A 16,443-nucleotide genomic window follows, 5' to 3' on the forward strand; every position below is an offset into this window, starting at 1 on the left:
TGCGCGCTTCAAAGGGAAGGGGCGGAGCGGGCGCGAGACTCCGGGGAGGACTGGGGCGGGGCAGGGCTCCCGCGCGCGGCCAGCCAACGGCGGGCGGCCCAACGTCCGCTGAGGCCACGCCCCCGCTCGTGTCAGCTCCCGAGTAGGCGGGAAAAGGGCGGGGGCGGGACTTGAACGCAGCCAATCAGCTGTGGAAGAGCGAAAAGGCGGGAAAAAGCGGAACTAAAAGAAGGCTGAGGTGACGCCAGAGACCAGGAGGGGAGGGAGCCGGCCTCCAGGTGACGAAGATCGGGCCTCCAGAGTAGGGGTGGCCCTTTGTCAGGCAGCATCACGCCCAAGCCCCACCGTCCCCATTCCAGGTCCTTAAAGGGAAGACTCTGATTCTAAGAAGGTAGCCCGGTGCCTGGGGCATGACCTCCTAATTCTGAGGGGAGAGCTCACTTCTGAGCCCATGTTCCCCACACATCTAAGGTCCAGACCCCCCCAACTTGAGGAAATGCACTCTAAGGAAGATGGACTTCAATTCTAAGGGGAGGCCCTTATCCTAAGAAATAACCCCAAATCATGAGGCCGGCCTAAAATACACCCTGAGATGCCTGGATTCTCCGTTATGGGTGCTGTCACCCCAAACCTTGAAAGGGATTCCTCTGGTTCAGACCTCCCAGGGGTTCTGATCTACATTCTGGCACCCCTTGGTCCCTGGAAAATCCTACCCGCCGCTTCTCACCCAGAGAACACAGTCCTTAGAATGAACCCCCTGGCTCCTGGGTCAGGGATGTGACCCCAGTCTCCCAGCCCCCCCCCACTCCTCACCCTGCACCTCCAACTCTGGGACCCCAGGCAGCCCCCTCATCCGGCAGCCTCCTCGGCCTGCATTCCTGACCCCTGGGATGGGGTCCCCCATCCCCCATTCCGGGACCCCCATCAACTCCTTCACACTGTACCCCCATGTCTGGAATTCTCAGGAGCTCCCTTACCCTGCACCCCATTCATGGGACCCTCAGCCAGCCTCTCACCCTGCACGTCCACCTCTGGGAGCCCCAGCAGCCCCTTCACCCCCAAGCCCCAACTCCTCAAGCCCTTGTAGACCCATCACCCCACACAACCTCATTCTTGGGACCCCCCCAGAACCCTCTACCCCATGCCCCTATTCCTGGGACCCCTGGCAGCTCCTTCACCCCACACCTCTGACTCTGACCTCCCACCATCCGTCTTGTCTTGCAGCAGCCGAGCCCAGGGTGGGCCTGCAGCCCCTGGACGGCAGCGACCAGCCGGTGGCACCCAGCGTCCCCGCTCACACCCCCCAGGACGGCAGAAGCAGAGCAGCTGCCATGCACATCCCTGAAAGCCTCCAGGACCTGGCTGACGGTGAAGCCGTGCAGTTTCTGAAGAGGCCAAAGACGATCACCCGGATCATTGGAGGGGTGAGGCCCTCCTGTGGCCCGACTGCCCCATGGGTGACAGGAAACAGGAGTTCTCACCTCTCAAACACAGTGTGGAGGGAGTGGGGGGGGTGTAGGGGGAGGAAGCGGCCAGATTGGGAGAACAAAACAAAAGGGAGCTAATCATTGAAGTCACCTTTTACTGAGCACCTCACTCTAGGCCCTGTGCTACTCTGAGCGCTTATTAACTCTCAGAGGAAGAAACAACACTTCCAAGTACGTGCTATGCGTCCCATTTTTGAGATAAGAAAACTGAGCATCAGAGAAAGTTAAATCACTTTTTATTTTATTTTTTTTAGAAATCATTGTTTAAAGGCTGCACTGTCCAACGGGGTCGCCACAAGCCACATGTGGCTATTGCAATTTAAACTAATTAAATAAAAGATTTCATTTTGAAAGGTGGTCACAGTGGCCACCTTTCAGATGCCCGCCAGCCACACGTGGACAGTGGATCTAGAGCATTTCCACCATGGCGGAAAGTTCCACTGGACAAGTGTTGGCTAAGCGCACACAGTAAGAGGCAGGGCCAGGATTCAAACCGGGATCTGTGAAATGCCAGAGCCTGTTCATTTTGCACCTCTCAGACAAGGCCCAGGACAGGAGCAGGGGCCGGGCCCTTGGGGAAGGAAGAGGTACGCAGAGGGGGACGAGAGTACGTCATGTAGAGCTAAGATACCAGGCATTGGGGGAGGGGTCACTGTGGGCCAGGCACTGTGCCAAGCGAGGGCTTTATAGGTGTTTGTTTGATCATTAATTACCACATTCCCAGAGTCAAGGCACCCGGGCTCAAATCTTCATTCAGCCCAGACTCGGCTGTGTGACCTGGAGCCAATCACAGAGCCTCTCTGGACCTCAGTCCCTGAGGGGGTTAGAGCTGTGGATCTGGGCTTTGTGCTTGGCCAGCTCCCCTGCTCTCCTTTGACAGAGCTGGAAACTGAGGCCCAGGGAGATGATGAGACTTGACTGGGGTCATGGGAGCAGGTGGATCAAATCCAGGGTCCTAACCCAGAGCTTCTCCTTCCTACCCCTTCTGGAACCTGGAGAAGGATCCCAAGGGCCTGGCTTAGAATCCTGGCTCGGCCACCTGCTGCCCACGTGGGATGGCACACTCCCTGCTTTGCCTGGGCCGCGCCTGGTTGAATCAGCTCTAGTGTCACCCTTCATTCCCAAAAGTGCCCTGTTTTGGTGGATAATGTACCCAGTCACCCTATGTCTGTGTGACCTTGAGAAAGTGACTTGACTTCTCTGAACCTCTCATACCCTCATGTGTAAGAAAAGGCCCTGATACCATGCTCGTAGGAAAAACTGTTCTGAAAGTGAAACAAGTTTATGTCCCTAAACTGATAAGCATGGGCCTGGAAAGTATTAATCATGCTTTAAATAGCGATTATTATTAAGGACACGTCACTTCTGTGAGCAAGGAGAGGGATGGGCTTGGGGGGCCGAGGGTGATGGGGACTCGTGTACATTGCCATTCCTCCCCAGGGGAAGAGGGGAATTAGGAATTCCGCGTCCCAGTTCCGAGTCCCTCATGGGCATTAGCTCTTCCGCTCCTCACCATGACCCGATGACATGGCCGTTAACTACCCCTGTTCAACCCAAGGGGAAACTGAGGCTCACGGAGGTTGAGTGGCTTGCCCAAGGTCATCACCCAGCTGGCGAGCAAGTCAAAGGATTCTCACACCTCCAAAGCTTCGGAAGGAAAAGCGGGTGGCAAGGGAGGAGGCCCAGCTGGCGTGGACAGGCGTGGGGAAGGGGGAGGGCAGGCCACGGACCGTGCCAGACGCTTTGGTCACGGACTTTGCCCGCCGCCTCCATCCTCCCTCCCTCCCTCCCGCCCTCCTCCTTCCCCCCTGGCCTGGATCCTCGGTAGGGAGTCTCTGGGCAGCTGGTGCTCTTGTCCTTCTCACTGCCGCCTGCCTGCTGGTGCCTTAACTGATGGATCTTTGCTCTTTCCCTGGGGACAGGCCAAGGAGGGCATGGAAGGAAATTGGACTCTGGCTTCAGGGGGTTGGGTCCACCCCCTGCCCAGCTGAGCCCCCTCCCTGAGTCTCCAGTGCCCGGTGCTCACACCACAGCCCAAGGTTTTCGGGGTCAGTGGACGAACAGCCCACAGGCTCAGAAGTCAGGAGGGCCAGATCCCAGTACCCCCTGCTTTGCTGACTGACCTTGAGAGGACACTTCCCGTCTCTGGGCCAATCACGAGAACCATCATCAGGCCTAGGCCCCCACCCCCTCTTCACAGCACCGAGACAGACTGGGAAACCGAGGCTCCAAGAGGCGAATGATTTGCCCAAGGCCACACAGCTGACGGAGCTGGATGCGTCTGGCTCTTTCCACTCCACTGTAATGGCTTCGATTTATCACCTGTGAAACAGAAATGAATCAGTGACGTCTACCACGTGGGGCTGGTTCGAGGGAGGTAGTGCAGGTAAAATGGATACGGGCTCGAGTGATCGATGGGCCTTCCAGTCCTTGACCTGGCTCTGTCCCCAAGCAGCAGAGCGAGATGCTCCCCTTCTGTGGACTCCTAGCTCCAAAACCGGGAATGGATGTGAACAGCCTTGGATAATGCTAAAGTGCCAGACGAAAGAGGGACTGGTTGTCATTGTTATATTATGATTTGTATTCAGAGAAGGCAATTAAGGGAAAGGATAGAGGAGGATGTACAAAGGCTGAGGAGTTTAGGGGTTGATCCTTTGCCTCCTCCATCCCTATCTGAAGGGCAGGGCAGGAACAAAGAAGGGTCCAAAGTGACTCCTTCACAAAACACATTGGCTGAGGTCCAAGCTGGTGGTGGGGATAGAAGAGAAGGGTCCCCTATCCAGGAGGAGTTCAAGTCCTAGTGAATTCCTTCCCCTCACCTACTCCCCCACTCCCGTCCCCAGCACCGCCACATCCAATCATTCACCAAGTCCAATTTTACGTCCTAAATATCACGGGACTCCCCAGAGCTCTGACCTCAGCTCAGGCCTCAACTTTTCTGCCTGGGCCTTCCCACCAATCCCCTTTGTGGTCTGTTGGCCTCTCTCTCTCTCTCTCTCTCTCTCTCTATCTCTCGTCTTGCCCCCTCCAACCCATCGCAAACCTGGAGATTTTTCTCTGACTCCAGGGCCAAGTCTGACCCCGGCCACCCTCTGCTCAGAACCCTTCCACGCCTGAAGTTAAATCCAAGTAAGAAATTTCACTTTCCATGGCTCCCAAGTCCAGGCTCCTCCATCTGGTATTCAAGGCCTCTGAGGCTCTGGCTCCGGCCCACTTTTCCAGCCTCATCTCACCCTCCATCCCTTCAGTGAGATTTCTATCCAGTCCCTGAAGGAGCCCCATTCTGCAGCATCTGGCTTTTGCACACACAGTTTGCCCCCCCCGGAATGTCCTTCGTCCCCGTCTGCCTGAAAATCTCCTCATTCTTTAATGTGCAAGTCAGACCTCACCTTATTTCCTCCTAAATGCAACCCCACGACTTCCGAATTGGCTCAAACCTTGACCCAGGCCACAGCCTCCTCTCTGGCCTCCTGACCTCCAGTCTCACCCCCTCCAGTCTGTCTCTACCCAGGCCTCAAATCCGCCCCTGCCCTCCCCTGCTCGCAACTCTGCTGTGGCTCCCTATTGCCCTCCAGACAACTTTTCTCGTCCTGCGTCACTCCGTACAGCCATCACCTCTTCCAGAAAGCCTCCCTGGAGCAACTCCTACCACCCACCATACACACACCAGTTCCCTCCATATCTGGCGTGGACCTTACCCCATGGCATGGTGACATCTGGGGGCAAGTCACTGGAGCTTAAACCTTTCACTGAGTAGCACTGCTAGGAACCCTGCCCTCCAAACGGCTGATTTCAGCTTGAGGCAGTACAGCAGGGCCTTAAAGCAGGCTCCAGAGCTGGGCAGCTTCCATTCAAACCCAGGTACCCGCACCTGCCAGCCGATTGGCTTTGGGCAACTCCTCAGCCTCTCGGTGCCTTGGATCCATTATCTAAAGCGATGGGGCTGTTAGTAGTACCCACATCCTAGGGTGGCTGTGAGGCTGGCTCAGGCTCGGGCTCGCGCTCGTGGGGTACTTCAGTGGCATTTAATACGTAAACACCGCAGAAGACAAGCGCAGACGCAGACTGTTGTACTAGAGGATGCTGTCTGCAGCATGTACAGGCGAGACGCTGCCGGATCACTGAAGCTATGCTGGCTTTTTTAAAAAGTCCTGAAGCAAAAAAAAGGAAGGAAGGAAGGAAAGAAAGAAAAGATAAAAAAAAAAATGGTAACGTTTGTTAGATACTGGATGTTACATCTCTCCCTGTACTTTTGTGTGTGTGTTTGGAGTACTTCACAAATTTATTTTAACAAATTAAGAGGAACGAGGTGAGCAGGGAGGGGGGAGGAAGAAGTTGCTGGCTGAGGGAAGGGCCTGCAGGCAGAGGATAATCATGGGTAGCAAATGCTTCCGGAGCTCCTCACGTGTCCCAGGCGCTGCGCTACGCATTTTGTATTAGTACCCGGGTTTGGTGGCACGTACCTGGTTGGGGTGGCAGAAGGGGAGCATGGGGGAGGTGGGGAGAGGGCGAGGGAGTGGGGAGAGAAAGATGAAATTGGAAGAGCGAGTCCAGTACAGACCACGCAGGAAGGCAGGGTGTGAAAGACCTCTGTGGGGGCTTGCGGGAGACAAGCAGAGGGGCTGAGACTGGAGGCAGGAGGCCAGGCAGGAGGCCAGGAAGGAGGTTCTACAGGGGAGAGGATGAGGCCCAAACTAGGATGGAGAGAAGAGGGGTAAGGAGCAATAGGGATCATCTTGGAAGCCCTGAGGATGTGACAGGGATAGGAGGCGGGGCCCACCATTCCCAGACAGGGACCCTGGAGGATGCACGGTTTGGGTAAATGCTGAGCTCCGCTCGGGTCCGCTGGGAACCCCCCTCCTGCACCACCAGGTCTTCTCCCTCATCGTCTTCTCTTCCCTGCTGACCGACGGCTACCAGAACAAGACTGAGTCTTCGAAGCTCCACTGCGTCCTCAATAGCAACAACGTGGCCTGCAGCTTCGCTGTGGGAGCCGGCCTCCTGGCCTTCCTCAACTGCCTGACCTTCCTCGCCCTGGACGCCCACGAGAGCTGCATCGGCAACACCCGCTTCAAGACGGCCTTCCAGCTCCTAGACTTCATCCTGGCTGGTGAGTCCCCTGAGACTGATCCTAGGGCCCCCGGGACACCTCCCTTCCCCACCCAGCCGGCCCACCGTCCTCCACACGTGACCTGAGCCCTCACCCCTCCCTTCTGGAAGCTCTTCTGCACCTGCTGTTTCCCCCCAGGGAATTATTACTCATCCTTTAGACTCAGTGTAAGGGTTACCTCTTCTGACCCCCAGGCTAATTCTAGAAGCCTCCCTTCTGCCCTGCTTTTTCCTCACATTCACCTCCCTTCTTCACAGAACATTTCTTGAAAAGCCCCCCGGGGGCAGGAGGTGGGGTTCCAGCACGGAGCCAGGCAAACCTGAGTTTGAAATCTCAACTCGGGCGCCTGGGCGCCCTGTGGGTTCGAGCGGCTCTCTTCCCCTCTCTGAGCTTCAGACGCTGGGATGAAAACCTCCACAATGCAGGGCTTTTTCGGAGCATGAAAGGAGAGAAAGGAGGCCTGGAGTAATGTTGACCTTTTCTGGGCACTTCCCACATGTCAGGCACAGAGCCAGAGGCCCCACGTGCCTCGTGTCATGGACTCCTCAGACCCACCTGAGGAGGGAAGGCCTGCTCCTACCCCCATTTTGCAGAGGAGGAAACTGAGGCTTGAGGAGATTATGTAATTGGGCACACAGAAGCTGAGGGGCAGTTCCAGGCTTCAAAGCAAAGTCTCGCCTCCGAACCACTGCCCAGTACTCTAGATAGAGCCTGGCACACAGGAAGCGCCAAATAAATGAGTTCCTTTTCCTCAGGCCCTGGGGTTCCCTCCTCTCAGTCCGACCTCAACCTCCTCCCCACCTCCTCCTCCCCGCTCCGCACCAGGCCGATCCCAGCATCTCAGGGCTGGGAGGGCCCTCAAGGTTATTGAATCCAGGGCCGACCAAGAGAACTTTCTGTGAAGATGGGACTGTCCCATACCTGCATTCCCCAGTAGGGGAGCCACTGGCCACATGGGGCCACTGAGCGCTTGAAGCGTGGCCAGTGCAACAGAGGAGCTGGGTTTTTAAATCCTATTTTAATTGATTGAAATGCAGACAGCCACACGTGGCCAGTGGGCTCTGGTAGCGGACAGCGCGGCAGTGCGCTTTATGGAGGGCTGGGAGGGAGAGGCCACCCGGCCAGACCCCAGCCCCACCCGCCCTGAGCCAGGCTCCCCCTGCCCCTCTTCTCTCCTGCGACCCCCCAGTCCTGTGGACAGGCGTCTGGTTCGTGGGTTTCTGCTTCCTGGCCAATCAGTGGCAGCGTTCGCCTCCCGAAGGCTTCCTCCTGGGAAGCAGCAGCGCCAAGGCCGCCATCACCTTCGCTTTCTTCTCCATCTGCATCTGGGTGAGGATGGGCCCCCTGTGGGGGGCGGGGCTGGGGGGCTAGAACATTCCCGTGCTCACTCAGCTCCCCTGGGAGTGGGGGAGGGCTCCTCCCAGGGCCTCTGCTAGTCTTCTCTGTGACTGGGCAAACTGGAAAGAGGCCTCCCCTTACCCCATGCAGATGCAGCCCAACATTAGGCATCGTGCTGTGTGCCCTTGTGCAGTGAGCAGTGAGCACAACTGTACCCTGGCCTCCCTCCCAGGCCAGTCCCCAGCCCCGGTCCCTCTCCTCCCCTGCCTAACCCAAGCCAGCCTCTGGCATGCCCTTTCCTGCCCACAGATATTCCAGGCCTACGCGGCCCTCCACGATCTCCGGAATGATACTTCCGTCCCTTACAAGCGCTCCCTGGATGAGGGTGGCGTGGTGCTCACCACCCTCTCCCCACCTTCTGCCGCCAGCCCTGCTAACACGCCCACCACTGGCCCCAACAACCCAAGTTATGCCAGTTCTGCCCTGCCCCCCTATCTGACCACTCCGAAGGCCCCCCGCCTCGCTATGATGCCCGACAACTGAACATCCTCCTCCACATCAGTAAAGAGATAATCCTCCCTCCGGAAGGGTTTCTGAAAACAGCCCTCTGTCCTTCTCATGTCTGTTCCTCTCTGGTCTTTTGAGTGGCCAGGGGTGGGGAGAAATCCTACGAGGTCACTTCAGGGGTCTCTGCACTGCACGGGGCCAAATTTCCCATACCACCTCCCAGACTCTCCATCTGGGTGCCACTGGGACAACAGCACACCCCAGTGACAGGAAGGGGACATCGCTTTTGGCCCCTTCAATCCTCACCCTGGCCAGAGGAAAGAGGCACGAGGCGCCCTGATGCAAGGTCGGGCAAGCTCACATGCAGAGAGAAAATGCTTCTGCCCATGGAGAGAGCACTAGGAAGAACCAGGGCCAACACTGGGGGCAGCCCTTCCACTCACCCCAGTGACAAGACCCAACTCAAAACCAAGGAACAGGGGACGGTGAGTCCGTGAATGAGATCAGGGCAGAGCATTGTCTGCAAACATTTGCGAGACTGTCTTGGGGAAGAGGAAGGGATTTTATTCTAGAACCCAGAAGGCAACTGGGGACTTGGGCACAAGATGAGCAGGTGACCCCAGTGAGTGAAGCACTCATTAAGGGAGTAGCAGGGACAGGGGCCATGTCTCGGAGTGGCAGCTTTCACTCAGCACCCACCATTCAGCACCACGCGCCTGGGGTGTCTAGGGCAGCACTGTCCGATTAATATGTCATGCAAGCCAGGGGACCATGGGAGGGGGCGCAGAATATTAAACTGTCTAGTAGCCACATTGAGAAAAGTAGGATGAAACAAGTGAAATTAACTTTCATGTATTTTATTTAACCCAACATATCCAAAATATTATCATTTATTTTATTTCAACACGTCCTAGGTATAAAAATCGAGCTCTCTTACATTCTTTCCTACAAAATTTCTGAAATCTGCAGACAGCCCATCTTAATCTGGACCCGCCACATTTCAAGTGCTAATGGTTGCATGGAGCCAATGGCTACTGTATGGGACAGCGAAGTTCTAGAACCTTCTGTTTTTTTCTAGAACAATCAGAAATCCACTTCTTTTTATGTGGAGTTTGTTGGCAACGAATAGAAAGAAAAACTGTTAATGTTATGCAGGCCAAACAAAACCAACCCACACGAGGGCCACTGTGGCCTGCAGAGCATTCATTTACAAACTGGACAAAGGGATACCAGTCGTGGGGGCGGGGGTCACATGGGGGTTCTATGGTCCCTTTTTTTTTTTTTTTTTGAGGTTTCCTGTGTGGCAGTCCCCATGCTTGCTCCTTAAGGTACAAAAATAAGTAGGATATGGTCCCTGTGGGCATCTTGGGAAAAGAGCAGCTGGGCCGCGGACTGGGCAGTGTTCTGAGGTTCGAAACAGGAAGTCTCTGAGTACTAGTCCCAGCTCTGTCACTAGCTGGATAAGCTGGGATGTGGCCCTTCATTTCTCCGGGCCAAGCTGTCTTGGCTGGAAAACTAAAGACTCAGGCCAGATTTCGATTGATGGTGTTCAGACTGCACACGGAGAGGTGCCACCCCCCCGCCCCCCGAATCACCCCAAGCGGCCCTGTTCCTCCGTCTTCCCACTCAGGCTTCTGGGTAAAATTCCTGTAAACAGAAGGTGCCTTGGCTTACAAGAAAGAAGCAAAAACAGTTGAAAAACTACACAGAGGTGGCTAAATGCGCAGGCTGCGGCATTGGGAAGCTCAGGGACAAACGCCACCTCTGCCCCTTGCCCCTAGGCCCTGGTTTCCTCCTCCCACTCAAACTACCCCCCTTCAGGGGTGCTGTTGGGGTCCAGCAGCCTCATCCATGCAACACACACTGCCAGGCACGCGGGCTTGGGAAACTCCAGCTACCCACCTGCCAAAGCTTCCAGAGCCATCCGACAGAACTGAACATGGCTCGGGAAGGTCTTGGCGGACATCTAGGGAGCCATCCTGAACCAGGGGGCAAAACTCCAAAAGCCTGACAAGGTCCAGGCAGCTAACGCAAGTGAAGGAGATAATAGGCCAGGTGTGAAGCCGATCAGGAGGGAGACGTGGAAAATATTTGGCTTTTCTTTTAACTCCATGAAACAAAAACAAAAAATGCCCGTGTCAGCCCGATAATAAATGGTAGCAACCCCTCGGCCAAGTCCTGGGGATGGTGATGGAAGGCTCACATCTCTTCCATTCAGCTCCAGCCATCTGTTGCCACCCGGAAGCGAGGACCCAGCATTGTCAGGTTGATGGATTTTTTTTCAAGAGAAGCCAGAAATCCAGATTTCAATGTGGAAATCTGATTTCTAAAGGCTGGCAACAGATTCCATTTATTTATTTATTTTTTCTTTTTAAAGAAAACAGAGTGGCTCAACAAAATGCCAAATGAGGGCAGGACAGGGGCTGCCCACTGGTAACCTCTACAACACATGCTCTTGAAGGTCCTCTGCAGTCCTGGGATTCGGGAGAACTGCCAGGAAAGTTCTGTGCCAAGATAAAGAGAATCTTCAAGATTTTCTTCTCTTTCCCACCACCCCGCCCCCCGAAACCTCTTCCCCATCACATCCGTGAGGAGTGAGGGTGCAGCTCAGAGGTTTGCTCAGAGCAAACTCGGGGAACCCAGTTTCTCACCTGTCTGCTCCTCCCAGGCCTCGATCGCCTGCAGGCTGTCGATGGGATAAAGGAGAAGCAGAGAGAGGGGCCGGGAGGGACCCCACAAACACCAGACAGAGGGCAAGGAGTAGCGAAAGAGGCATCATTTTCCTCGGTTTATTTCAAGAGAACAAAGAATCAACCATCAACTCTGTACAAAAATGTGGCTGTTGAGCCACAGTGACCCTCAGGCCAACCCCCTTTGCCATGTCTGGCCCCCTCGCCCCCCGCTAAATTGTCAAAAAATGAGGACAAGACCAAAAAACCCCAAACTCTGGAAAAAAATTATATTGAAAAGTCAGGGAGACTGTCCCTCCCCTCCTCCCTCTCCCCAGTCCTGAACTTTGGGGGGTTTGGTGGGGAGGTTGTGTTCTTGGCCACGGTGGGAGGTCAGACAGGCGGGTATGTGCAGGTTTAGTGTTTGGCAACGGGCAGAGCTGGGGGGTAGGGTCTGCAAGGGAGCCAAGGGGCTTTGGGGGAGGGAAAAGATCTCCGACCCTGCCCCGCCCCACAGGACACTCAAAAACAGTTTATAAAAATCAGGGGCCAGAGAGTAGAAGAGAAAGGAGTCATCAGAATCAAAAACTAAATAGTGGAAAGATTTTTTTTTTCTTCTCTAAAAGGCAAAAAACTACAAACACCCCAGGTCCTGAGCTCCCCAAGACTTGGGTCCTCCACCACCCCCCTGAAACCCGGCAGGAGGGGGGCCAGGGAGTGCGGAGAGGTTGGTTCTTTAAAAAGTCACCCCTGGACGGGAAGGCTCTTCGTTGTTCGCGCCTTCCTCCACCTCTCGCGGGCCGCCGAGGAGAGGGATGGCCGGGCCCAGGGCTACGCCGGCAAACTCAGCTTCTTCCCCTTCAGGACTGCGAGGAGACAGAGCGGGCAGGCATTACCGGGGGGCCCTGTGGAGGGGACAGCCTCCCACGCCCGCTTGGATGCTCGGCTGGTGGAGCGGCCGGGAGGGTCAGCCGCAGGGCCCCACATCATAAGCTGGGAGGACAGGCCTGAATTGCCCAGGGGTGGGCTGAGTGATGCAGGCAAGAGGCACCTAGGGGTCTCAGGACAGGGTCCAAGGGCCTGGTAGGGCTGGCCAGGTGCCACCGCCCCCCTCCTGCCCCCCCCCCCAGCCTGGAGGCCGCAGGCTGGCCTCCACGCTCTGCCCTTACTGTCCTCTCTTTCCCTCCTCATTTCTCAGCTCCCTGCTCCCATCGCCACCTCCTCAGACCACCCCCCCATATAAAGCAGCCCCCTCACCCTCCCCGGTTGCTCACTGACCCAACCCTGGTTTCTTTCTCTCTTGCTGTTTGCAACCATCTCTCTCTCCTTGTTCATTCACCATCACCTCCAGATTAGAACACAGGGGAGGGGAGGGCCACCTTTTTTCCTTCTGCTGCACGCCCAGAGCCTAGCCCTGGCCAGGGACACAGAAAGTGCTCAACACATTTGTTGGATGGTTGAATGAATGAATGAATGAATGAATGAATGAATGAATGAATCTTGGTGGGCCTGAGTCCCTGAGGGTGAGGACAGAGACCAAGCAACAGAGAGGAGCCTCTCCCTCTTCTGAGCGCTGCTGGGGTTGGGGAGGTAGGAATTCTGATCTTTTATGGGACCTGGAACCTCAGGGTGGGAGGAGGGCCTAGGACAGATTCTGAGAGAGGAAAAGTCAGAGGCCACTCCTGCCCGCTCTTTGTCCTGTCTTTTTTTCTTCAAAGGCCCAGGGGCTGGGGAGAGGGATGCCCGCTCTTTGTGGGGTCAAGGGAGGACGCTGCTCTGCAAGCAGGCAGCAGCCCCCACCCCACCCCACACCTCCGATGCCTCGCTGCTCTTTCCTCAGGGACACACAGGCTAGGAGAACAATGCCTTGCTTCTTAGGTAGGCAGGGGCTGGAGGTCCGAATTCCTAGGAGGGCGGTGAGCCTGGGACCCCAGAAGCTGGGAGAGGAAGCCTGCCCTCCCTCGAGGGCTACAGGGCTGGGGAGACGGAGCCTGGGCCCCAGAGAGGGCGGGAGCTGCGGACGGGGCAGGATGCCCCGCGGCCGGCCCTCCATGCTGGCTACCTTTGGTGATGTAGAGGTAGAAGAAATCGCAGTAGAGGACAGTCTGGACTAGGCCCGCCACGATGGCGATGAGGTCGAAGAAGCCCTCGAAGTGGTAGCGCCAGATCCAGTTGAAGAGATAGAGCGTGCGGTAGACACCCAGCGCGAACAAGTAGTGGCTGGTGATCGTCTCGGCCTCCCCCGTCTTGCTCACCATGAACAGCTGGGGCAGGATGGCTACTGACTCCAGGTAGATGGAGAAGGTCCAGAGGATCTGTGGGGAACCGAAGAAGCAGGGGCAGAGAGCAAGGTGAGGAGGGAGGGCAGGCGGCGGGCGGCCTTGCGGTCACCGGCGCAGGGATGGTGGAGGGAGAACGGGGACAGCGATGCTGAGCAGGGCCAACAGTGATGCCAGACACAGCTCCACCCGCGTCCCTGACTCTCCCACTTAATCCTCGCCACCACCCCTTCAGGGAGAGCCTGTCACTGGCATCCCCATTCTACGGATGAAGAAACCGAGGCCCAGAGATTTGCCCAGGAGCACGTGGCTAGGAAGCAGCGCAGCTGGGACGCAAAGCAAGGGTTTGGAGGCAGTGCTCATGAGCACTCTGCAGTCATGCCCCTCCAAGAGGCAGGCCAGGCTGGAATGTTGGCTCTGAGATTTCCCTTCTCTGAGACCTTGGGCAAGAGACCCAGATTCTCTGAGCCTCCACCTCCTTATTTCTAAAATGAGGCTGATTTTCCCACCCTTGCTGGGGCGCTATTCAATGTGTAATCTTTAGAGACATAAATCAGGCTCTGTCACTCCCTGGCTTGAAGTCCTCCAGTCACTGCTTCTTATCACAACCAGAATAAATGCCAAATTCCTAATGGTGGCCTTCAAGGCCCATTCCAGCCTCGTCCCTTACTCCCTCCTTTGCTCTCCAGGATGCAGCCTCCTAGCCGGTACTCCAATACGACACACTCCTTCCTGCCCCAGGGCCTTTGCACTCGCTGTTCCCACAGCTCTCCCCCCAGACTGTCACATTTCGCCTCTTCCACCTCCTTGCAGCCTCGTTCATCCATCACCTCTGAGAGAGGCCTCCCCTGACCAGTCCTACCCCCAGGACTGTCACATCACCCCCCTCTGTTCTCCTTCCTGGCAGCTCTCAGCAGAACAAGAGTGAGCTCCACGAGGCCCAGGATCCTACATCTTGTTCACTCTGTGGCCACGGAGCCAGGCACATATTTGATGCCTGAATGAACGAGTGAGTGAATGGGAGCAAGCCCCCCGTGTGCTTGTCTGTTGCCGGCCACCATTTAGAAAGCAGTGACAATCATCACTTGTGGGCAGGACAGGGCATCGTAGGAGGGGGAAGGAGAGACTGCAGACATCTGTCAGCTCCTTCTCAGTCCTCAGCAACCTGAAAGTCCCACCTGGGGTGACTTTTAGTCTGCAGACCCACCGAAACCACCCCTCAGAGAACGAGGCCAGGTGGCAGGTGGTGCTCCTCCTCAGTTGTTTTGGTTTCGTGGGAGAAAAGGGGGGAACATCAAGAGTGCATTCGTAACAACTCACGCTTACATAGCATTTACCATATCCAAGGCACTGCTCTACCACCTTATGGGTATTAACTGGCTTATGTCTTAATCCCAGGAGGTGAATCCTATTGTTATCCCCATTATACAGAGAAGAAGACTGAGGCCCAAGGTCACACAGCCACAATATGGGTAGAAATAGACTCCTACCCAGGCACTGGACTCCAGCATTCACTCCCATGATCACTCAGGATCCTCCAGCATGGCTCTTAGCAAGTCAGGTGTATTGAGGCTCTCAAAAAACATACCCATTAAATTGATGCACGCCCAGCTGTTACCCCTGGGGTCACCCTTGGAGAAGAGAATTATGACAGAAGAGGACACGGAAGGTCACATTTTCATTGTGTTCATTTCTCTATTCATGATGTCTGAATTCTTTTTTTTTTTTTTTTAAGATTTTATTTATTTGACAGAGAGAGAGACAGCAAGAGAGGGAACACAAGCAGGGGGAGTGGGAGAGGGAGAAACAGGCACCCTGTGATGTCTGAATTCTTAAAGAATAATTTTCTTCCATGATTCAAAAATACTTTTTTTTAGGGGCGCCTGGGTGGCTCAGTCTTTAAGCATCTGCCTTTGGCTCAGGTCATGATTCCGGGGTCCTGGGATCAAGCCCTGCATGGAGCTCCCTGCTCAGCGGGAAGCCTGCTTCTCCCTCTCCCACTCCCCCTGCTTGCGTTCCCTCTCGCTGTGTCTCTCTCTGTCAAATAAATAAATAAAATCTTAAAAAAATAATAATAATTTTTTTTAGCACGCACCAGTTAGTATCATGGGCTTTGCGAGCAGGTGGACCTGGGTTCAAATCCTGTGAGCTCTCCCCTCTGAGCCTCACCTTAGTGCTCCAAGAAGTGGGGATGAGGATGTCTGCGTCCTGGGCGGCCAAGGGGTCAGACAGGATGATGACCTATGTAGAATGGCCAGCGCAGAGCTGGACACACAGTGGGTGCCAATACTTTGCACAAGTGACCTCCCCCCTCTGAATGAGGGAACTGCAAAAGCTGGAGTCAAGTGTCCTGGGTTCTGGTCTGGCCACCTCCACCTAAAGCAAGCCCCAGTGCTTTCCCCTTGCCTTTGTTTCCTCATCTGCAAAATGGGTAAGTGCTCCAGGAAAGGGGTGAGGACAGTATGTTTGCAAAGACCAGGACCTACAGCCAAGCCCAGGGTTCCCGCCACGGCGCGGTGCAGCCTCCCTCTGACATTCCTGGGACCTGTGAGCCGACATTGCCCTCGGTCAAATTTGTCTGGCCTGCACAGTGCTTTTGGAAATATATTTTGAGGGGCGCCTGGCTGGCTCAGTCGGTTCAGCGACTGCCTTCGGCTCAGGTCATGATCCTGGAGTCCCTGGATCGAGTTCCGCATCGGGCTCCCTGCTCGGCAGGGAGTCTGCTTCTCCCTCTCCCGCTCCCCCCTCTTGTGCTCTTTCTCTCTCTCACTCTCTCTCTCAAATAAATAAATAAAATCTTTAAAAAAAAAAACAAAACAAAACCAGAAGACCTATTGGGGCGCCTGGGTGGCTCAGTTGGTTGAGCGACTGCCTTCGGCTCAGGTCATGATCCTGGAGTCCCTGGATCGAGTCCCTCATCGGGCTCCCTGCTCAGTGGGGAGTCTGCTTCTCCCTCTCCCCCTCCCCCCTCTCATGCTCTCTCTCTCTCATTCTCTCTCTCTCAAATAAATAAATAAAATCTTTAAAAAAAAAAACAAAACAAAACCAGAAGA

The 16,443-nt window shown here is 55.4% G+C and overlaps 2 protein-coding genes across 4 annotated transcripts in view; one reads left to right on the top strand and one right to left on the bottom strand.

The window, feature by feature from the left end:
- Positions 1–215: 215 nt before the first annotated feature.
- SYNGR4 (synaptogyrin 4) lies at positions 216–8,537 on the top strand. 3 transcript variants are annotated; one of them, XM_006745372.3, is made up of 5 exons: positions 216–278; positions 1,225–1,424; positions 6,360–6,597; positions 7,787–7,926; positions 8,245–8,537. In XM_006745372.3, the coding sequence occupies exons 2-5, from the start codon at positions 1,332–1,334 to the stop codon at positions 8,476–8,478; spliced, it is 705 nt and encodes a 234-aa protein (XP_006745435.2). In that variant the 5' UTR covers positions 216–278; positions 1,225–1,331; the 3' UTR covers positions 8,479–8,537. The 3 variants fall into 3 exon arrangements, with proteins under 3 accessions (XP_006745435.2, XP_081663340.1, XP_081663341.1); XM_081807214.1 differs by lacking the exons at positions 216–278; positions 1,225–1,424 and adding an exon at positions 5,861–5,926; XM_081807215.1 differs by lacking the exons at positions 216–278; positions 1,225–1,424 and adding an exon at positions 6,010–6,201.
- A 2,666-nt stretch (positions 8,538–11,203) lies between these two features.
- The window catches only part of KDELR1 (KDEL endoplasmic reticulum protein retention receptor 1), an 8,386-nt gene continuing 3,146 nt past the window's right edge, over positions 11,204–16,443 (bottom strand). Inside the window, exons 4-5 of the mRNA XM_006745371.3 lie at positions 13,174–13,426; positions 11,204–11,977 (exon numbers count right to left, since the gene is read on the bottom strand). Coding sequence (XP_006745434.1) covers positions 11,943–11,977; positions 13,174–13,426 — 288 coding nt within the window. The 3' untranslated portion in view covers positions 11,204–11,942. The remainder of the gene's footprint in view (positions 11,978–13,173; positions 13,427–16,443) is intronic.

This window comes from Leptonychotes weddellii, chromosome 16 (genome assembly GCF_054177405.1).
Source record: "Leptonychotes weddellii isolate Sample4059 chromosome 16, ASM5417740v2, whole genome shotgun sequence".
NCBI lineage: Eukaryota > Metazoa > Chordata > Mammalia > Carnivora > Phocidae > Leptonychotes > Leptonychotes weddellii.